At 42.2% G+C, this 7,905-nt stretch overlaps 1 protein-coding gene across 3 annotated transcripts in view; it reads left to right on the top strand.

The window, feature by feature from the left end:
- Positions 1–566: 566 nt before the first annotated feature.
- The window catches only part of Smndc1 (survival motor neuron domain containing 1), a 12,300-nt gene continuing 4,961 nt past the window's right edge, over positions 567–7,905 (top strand). Inside the window, exons 1-4 of one of the 3 annotated variants that reach the window (XM_021200859.2) lie at positions 567–782; positions 1,671–1,790; positions 6,658–6,800; positions 7,361–7,522. In XM_021200859.2, the coding sequence (XP_021056518.1) occupies positions 1,671–1,790; positions 6,658–6,800; positions 7,361–7,522 (425 nt within the window). In that variant the 5' untranslated portion in view covers positions 567–782. Of the gene's footprint in view, positions 783–1,081; positions 1,342–1,670; positions 1,791–4,633; positions 4,824–6,657; positions 6,801–7,360; positions 7,523–7,905 lie in introns of those variants that run through there. The other 2 variants (XM_029546435.1, XM_029546438.1) reach the window with 2 other exon arrangements.

Genomic DNA, 7,905 nt, shown 5'->3' with positions numbered 1-7,905 from the left:
TTTATTTATTTAGTTTTTGGTTTTTCGAGACAAGAGTTTATCTGTATAGCTCTGGCTGGCCTCGAACTCAGAAATCCGCCTGCCTCTGCCTCCCGAGTGCTGGGATTAAAGGCGTGCGCCACCACGCCCTGCTTATATTTATTTTCTACACAACAAAAAAACCCTTCCCTTCTCCTGACTTCAGGCGCTCGCCTTGGCTGGCCTGGGACTCGCTATACGGGCTCAGACTCAGATCCGCCCGCCATCTGCCTCCCTGTGGGACGCAAGGCACCCGCCATCACTCCCAGCCCGTTCCCGGTACTAAATCTCATCCGGGCTGGGCAGAAAGGCTCGCGAGTTTACGCCCCAGGGAACCCGAGGACAACACCCACGACAGAGAGCCCCTCGCCGCTCCCGGCGCGAGGCGGAAGTGACGTACCACGAACCTGCCCTCTGCCCCCCGGCGCGGCCCCGACACGTCACTTCCTGCCCGTCAGACCACACCCGCTCCGCCTTCCGAGGCCGCAATCGCGGGCCGCTGAGAGGGCGGCGGGGGTCACGTGACCCGGGCGCCATTTTATCCACGAGAGTCCGTGGGTCTCGCGAGATCTCCCCCGCCTTGTCTCTTTCCTCCTGCCTGAGGCCGGCTCCTCTCCCCTCCCCCTCGCCGGCGGACTCTCTCCGTTCTCGACCGAGGCTCGTCGCGGCGGAGAGCCTTCCCGGCTGCAGCCGCCCGTGCCGCCGCTCGCCTCGCCTCGCCTCCCCGACCCCTGCCCGCCGTCCCGACCCCAGCCCCGCCCAAGGTAACGAGCCCCGGAGGGCGAGTCAGGCCGCCGCGGGCCTCGGGCTCGAGTGGAGGCGGAGGCCCGAAGCCAGGGCGCCGGCCCGGCCCGGGCAGTGTGGGGAGGCAGCGGCCTGCGTGGGGGCTTCCGGGCCGAGGCGGCGAACGTGGCCGTCCCGGGGAAGCCTCCGTGAGGTTGCGGGCCGAGGCGGTTTCCATGGACGCGGAGGGTTTGCGTCCCCTGGTGGGAGCTGTGGACGGGGCTCCGGCGTGCTGGCCGGGGTTCCAGGCTTCCGGTGGCCGGAATGTCCCGGACGTGGCCTCCGAGGACCCGTATGTTTGCCCTGCGGGCGCCCTGAGGGGCTTCGCGGCCCCTGGCGACGCCGAGCTGCGGGTTTCTCGGATGAGCTCTGTGGAGGAAGGGTTAGCGCGCCGAGCGGCGACCTCCACCCTCAGTCGGACGGTGGGGAAGGGCGAGGAACGCCTACGGGGTAGTAGTTAACCGAAAAACGTTTCCTCCGACCGGGACAGCCCGTCCGAGCTCACTTCTCTGATTTTTTGACTTTCTCAGCTTTTGAGAAGTAGGTCGCAGTCTTTGTTGACATACACTGCCTTCCTATGCTAGTTAAAGAAAAAGCCGTTTTCTTTCTCTCTTTTTTAATAGCGTGAGTTTTTTTTGGGGGGTGGGGGAGATCTTTTTGTGTAGAAGTTACCAGACATGTTTGCAGTCTTCAGAATTGAACTGCCTTGAAGTTTGTGGACTGGTTAAATCTGAATAAAGTAAAAATGGTGATGAGCGAAACTTGAATTTTGTAGCAAGAGTGATTTAAATTAGGCAGGTCAGCGAAAGTTTTTTTTTTTTTTTTTAATTTGATATTTGACTCGCTTTATGGGCCTTCATTTTCCTCAGATGTCAGAGGATCTAGCAAAACAGTTGGCTAGCTACAAAGCTCAACTCCAGCAAGTAGAAGCTGCTCTTTCTGGAAATGGAGAAAATGAAGATCTACTGAAACTGAAGAAGGATTTGCAAGTAAGTATAGGTGGACACTTGTAGTTAATGTTATTTGAAAAGAATATTTGTCTTTTTCAAATTATGCATTCAAAACGCATAGGCACTCAATGCATCTGTGAGGAAGGTGCTCGCACTTGTATATATGTATGTATATATACAGGTACTGAGGCTTCTAAAATTAGTTTCTCCATTTGGTGTGCATCAGAATGAACAAAACACTTGGTTTTGTAAATCTTGTGTGTACTTACAGGATTTCATGAGAAGAAACCTTGCAACGGAATAAGCTTTTGTTTTAAAAGACTTGACAAGAAAACTTAGTTCAAAAGGTAACACTATTAAGGAAGGAATATACATTCTGACTAAGATCCTTTTTATGACACAAAATTATCTGAAATTGAAATTCAGCCTTATTTTTCAAAGCTAATGGGGTATATACTTTTATTTAAAACACATGATGAAAATGTGTTAAGAGATAATTCTGCATGGATGTTATGTAGGCATTTGAATTTAAGGCTGGGTTTTGTAGTTGTTGAGTAGTTAAACTTTTCATGCAAAGTTTAGGAAGAACAAAACATCTAAGGACATGACCTGGGGTTTCAGGACAAACTTAAATACCTGTTGCTTTTCAGAACACCAGGTTAAGAAAAGTACCATATATAATTTGTAAATATTATATATGAAAACTTTGATCCTAAGAATGTCCTTCAAATTCTGAACCTGATACTTCAGCAGTTTTCAGGGTGTTTTGATGATTTCTTGCTTATTCTATATCCCATCTAAACAGTCATTCTCTTTCTCTTCTCTTCTTTTTTTTTTTCTTTCGGTTTTTCGAGACAAGGTTTCTTTGTGTAGCCCTGGCTGTCCTGGTACTCACTCTGTAGACCAGGCTGGCCTTGAACTCAGAAATCCGCCTGCGTCTGCCTCCCAAGTGCTGGGATTAAAGTCGTGCACCACCATGCCCGGCTTCTCTTTCTCTTCTTGATGACCATTAATAACATTAGATTTTGCCAGCTGTGTATGCATGCCTCTAATCTTAAGAGCTAGGCAGATCTCTTAAGTTCCAGGCCATCCAGGGCTAGATAGTAAGACCCTATTTCAAAAAGGACACGGACACACAAACACAAAAATTTCCAACTTTTATTTTTGGGCTTAATACATTTGGGATTCTGAAAGATCTTACCTGTAATTTAAAGTGAGTAGACTTAGAATAAAGTATATGTTAAAAACAAAATAATGAAGGATAATTTTATTTTGACTAATACTGTTCTACAGTGTTTAGAAACCTTTGGAGTGCATGTGCCATTCATTAGAGAAGTTTAGGAAACATTTCTCCCACTCCCAGATCTTCTGTAAACCCTGAGCAATAACCCAGTGTTTGTTTTCTGCCTGCTCATTTGATTTGTTCACCTGGACCATGAGTGTACATGAAGGTGAAGTGACAGAAACAAACCAACCCGCCTCATCTACCTCTGCCAACTTAAAGTTTGTTTTGTTTGAAGAAGAAAAATAACTTGTCTGTACTTCCTGGGAGTGGAAAGTAGAAATGGTAGAGGGGGAGTTGGGAGCCTAGTTTCAAACAATATTACTATTAGGTCTTTCTAAACGTTTCCAGGGTAAATTATCTGTGGAGTATGGAGTTAGCTATCTTGATATGTAATCTATAATTGAAAGTATGATAGGAAGAAACCCTTATGGTAGACACAGTTTTTACCTAAAAGGCTTACCTGGGCCTCAGTTAATAATGATCTGGAGGCCGGAGATAAAACTACTTAGAATACACAAGGCCCTATGGTTCAATTCCCAGCACTGAAAAATAAAGTCAACAATACACAAAAAAGCAAGTCAGGCGGAGGTAGTTGGCAAATCTCTATGTGTTTGAGGCCAACCTGGGCTACGAAGACTTCCAGGCCAGCCAAGGTGACACTGAGAACTAGTTTCAATTAAAAAAGAAGCAAAGCAGTAATGACTTTGAAGTCCTTCGTTTACAAGGTCTCTTGCATAGCCAGTTAGAACAGCAGTGTGTGGTAGAGCTTGCTTCTGTGATGGTGAGCATCATCTGTGTTTGCTGTTCATGCCATAGCCACTAGCTACAAGTAAACACTGGATAACTAAAACACGGCTAGGGTGGCCGAGGAGCTAATTCTTAATTTTTTTTGTTTTAAGTAACTACAGCTGATTAAGTATTGGGTGATGTAGATTTACAGGCTCCAGCATAAGAACGCCTTAAGCAGTGGCGGTATAGAATACTGTAAATGGCCAATCCTCATTATTTTTTCTCTTACTATGAGAAGTTTGGTTTTGATTACAAGGTATGGTTTGAACGTAAAACTATTGGGAGAAGGAAATCATTTCTTAAGGTAAAATTACAGAAAGTATTTGAATATATGTTCCTGACCTAGTTGTTTGCATTTAGAATAGTGACTTATGTTTCAGTGTGGGTCTCACCTTCACCCACCTGCTCACTCCTTTGGGGGATATGGATATATCCACTATTATTTAAATCCTGTCGGATTAGATTGATTATTCAGCTTGCGGATTCTGCTTTTTTTAAAGGGAGCATCATCATAATGGCTTCTAATACCTTGTGTTTATTTTCCCAGTAAGGTTTCAATGTTTCTGTCTTTCATACAGAATAATAAATTCAGGCAACAAATTAATCTTTTGAAGTTCTAACTGCATTTTTTTTTTTTTTTTTTGGACCTAGGAAAGAAAGTAGGTATAGTAAAATCAGGCTAGCTAGCTCATTAGTTCCCTGGGCAGTCTATAGTAATCACAAAAATAGTCAATTTATTGGGCTGTATTGCTGAATAAACTGGTTCTAAAGGAGGCAGGGGTCAAGTCACTTGTCTCATATATTACAGTGGCTCTCTGCATCCCCGAAACGCCTTCCTTCAGTAAGCAGAGTGCTTGAGTGCACCCCCTTTGACCTGCTGATATGTAGATCACAACATCTGATGCTTCCTGGAATTGCCGATTACTGTAACTGCTGCCCATCTGTCAATGAAGGAGCAGTTTCAGAACTCAGACTTGGGGGAGGAAAAGTAATTAATGGTATGTACCTTCAAGAACTCCCTCATACGTAAAGTAGTTTTTCTAATACTTTGCTCCATATACACATGTGAAGATTAAAATTAAGAAGGTTCTTCATAAATTACTGGGAGGGACGTGTAAGATGACAGTTATAGGACATCAGGAGAAAATTCTCTAGATTTTGTTGTTTACAAGAAGGGTCACCCTGGCACAGAGCTTTGAAAATTATGCACAGCTTTTCAGGACTCTTTTCTTTGAATGTGTTTTGTTATGAATGTGGTGGGGAAATATTCTGTCATATAAGAGAAGGTAAATCTGAGACTTCTTATGGACTGCATATTTGTGTTTTAACTACATGGTCCCAGGAAGGAAGGAGATACAGATATTTAGTGATAAAGACTGGGTTCCTGATCGAAGCCTATCAGTTTGTATTCCTGGCTCTGAAGGTACTTAGCAGAACAAAATTGGTTAAATTATTATATTGTAGGAAACTCTCCTGCTTTATTTACGTAGAATTGTTTAATTAAAAAATATTTGAGGGCTGTAGGTTTGACAGTATTGGGGCACTTGCTGGTTTGCCCAAGACCCTTGGTTCAGTCCTTAGTGTTGTAGAACTAATGATATAAAGCTATGCATAGCCTTCTATGACTTAGAAAAGGGGGAAAATGGTGTCTACTTGGCAAAACTTAGAGGTTTTTTTTTTTTTTTAATTAAATTTTCAACTTAAGTCTAGTTTGTTTTGTTCTGTTTTGATTCACAAAGCTGACCCTTCTCCGGGTATTTATTTATTTATTTATTTATTTATTTTTAAGGTACAAATACTAGTTTTTCAGAAGTAGCCGGGAAGATTTAGAATCTTTAGGAGAGGTAATAAACTTTTCTTGGTTACTGAACCAAAGCAACCATTACAAAACCTCAGTGTGTGCCGGAAGAAACTGAGTAAAAGTTTTATTTTGCTATATTTGTCCCCAAACATAGAATAAGATGTTTTAAATGCAACTTTGTGGGAAACCAGTAGGCAAGTTCTTGGGAAATTAGATAATGGACAATGTACATCTTCATTAGACTAAGAAAATAGCAGATAAGTAGTTAAGTACCTGTTTATATTACTTGTCGAGTTCTAAACTATTCCTAATACACCACTGAATCAAACTCATACACAGAAGCCTGAATTAGAAATATAACTGCCACACACAGAGGCACTCTCTGCCTGTGTGGTTTCTTTTTTTTCTTTAAGATGAGGCTGTGCTACTGTGCCTGATAAGTAGGTGTAAGCTATTTTAAATCTAACTTGATGGTTCTCACTTAAATGGGATGAAAAATTACCAGTTTGTTTATGTTTTTGAGTATTTTGGGCAGAAATATATATAAGTAGGAACTTTGCGTGTTAATGAGACTGTTTCTGGTGTTTGGGTCTTTGTAGAAGAGGTGTATTGGCTACACAGTTGAATATTTCTGCTAAGTAATGTCCTATAAAACTGTAGTTGCATGAAATAACACATGGTAGTTGTAAAAGTGGCTTTGAATCAAATTCAGTCTTATTTCTCATCTGTAGAGAAATTTATTCAGTCACAAAAGGCATTTAGAAGTCAGATGTGGCTGAGACATGTCTGCTTTTATTTCCAATAGTATTTACAGTTAACTTGAAGATGCCTGTACAGGTTTAAATCACTATTTATTAGTATATGATGTTCCTTAGTCTCTATATGGACATAGAAACAGTATTCTCAATATCACTAAGAACTGCACATGTAACGTTCATAACTGTTTTGTAATATAAGAATTATTAAAAAGCAAAAGAAAGTAGTTGACAGTATTAAATTACAAATGTTATGGCTTTTGTTTTCTTTTTTAGGAAGTAATAGAACTGACCAAAGACCTTCTGTCAACTCAGCCTTCGGAGACGCTTGCAAGCTCAGACAGTTTTGCTTCTGCTCAGCCCACTCATTCATGGAAAGTTGGGGACAAGTGCATGGCCGTGTGGAGTGAAGACGGACAGTAAGTGTAGAGCCACCCTCTAACTGTACATGAGTTAATAAGATACAATGGTAAGATGCTGCTGTTCAGTTTGGACTACTCCATCTTAATCTGTGTAGGTAAGGTGATTTATGAAACTAGGGTAATTCTTGGGTGGTTGCCATTAACACAGCTTAATTTTAGGTTTAGTTTAAGTTTGGGGAGAAGAGTGGTTGGCTTCTAAAGGAAAGAAAGATGAATGACAGTTTTCAAATGATGTGAATTGTTTTCTCAAAAAATAAATGGCTGGTATTGTCATTGCACTCAAGTGCATACATTGAAATGAATCATTTAGGAATTAGCTTTTCTTCAAGATTTAGTACAGTGAGCAGATGTGTAAGAGATTTTTCTGGTAAAATTTAAATTAGGACTTTTGATACCAGGTGCCTAACTTTAAACCGTTCATGTATTTTTGCCAAAAGGGCCATTATTGATTGAGAAATTTATTTTAGAGCCATGCTAATTGTGTCAGTGCAGTATAAGTCTTGTAGGCTGAGTACTAAATCTTTACTCACCTGCTTACAGCCATGATATCTTTACAGGTGTTATGAAGCGGAGATTGAAGAGATAGATGAAGAAAATGGCACCGCCGCAATCACCTTTGCTGTTTATGGCAATGCCGAAGTGACTCCGTTGTTGAACCTCAAGCCTGTAGAAGAAGGAAGGAAGGCAAAAGAGGACAGCGGCAACAAGCCCATGTCAAAGTGAGTGACCGTTCCCAGGTGGGCAAGCGCTGTGTGGCGAGGCCACTGAGACTTCCCATTCTTACCGTGTTCTTTGGAGTACTAAGATTATAAGCAAGGCTCACTGTAGCTGCTAAAGTAACTGACTTTACCCATTTGGGTACTTTAAGTAGTCGGCATTGAGCAAAGTTATATAATTCTATAATACTGTTTAACATTGTTTTGAACAAGTACAACATTAGTTCAGTGTGTATGCCTAAGTAAAGTGGAGACTGTATTAATGCATTCAATAAAGAGGATGCTAGTATTAAGAACATCTATGTTGCTGGCTGTTGTGGCGCACGCCTTTAATCCCAGCACTTGGGAGGCAGAGGCAGGTGGATTTCTGAGTTCCAGCCTGGTCT

This window comes from Mus pahari, chromosome 1, assembly GCF_900095145.1.
Source record: "Mus pahari chromosome 1, PAHARI_EIJ_v1.1, whole genome shotgun sequence".
Lineage (NCBI taxonomy): Eukaryota > Metazoa > Chordata > Mammalia > Rodentia > Muridae > Mus > Mus pahari.
This window is presented reverse-complemented; position numbering and strand designations above follow the sequence as displayed.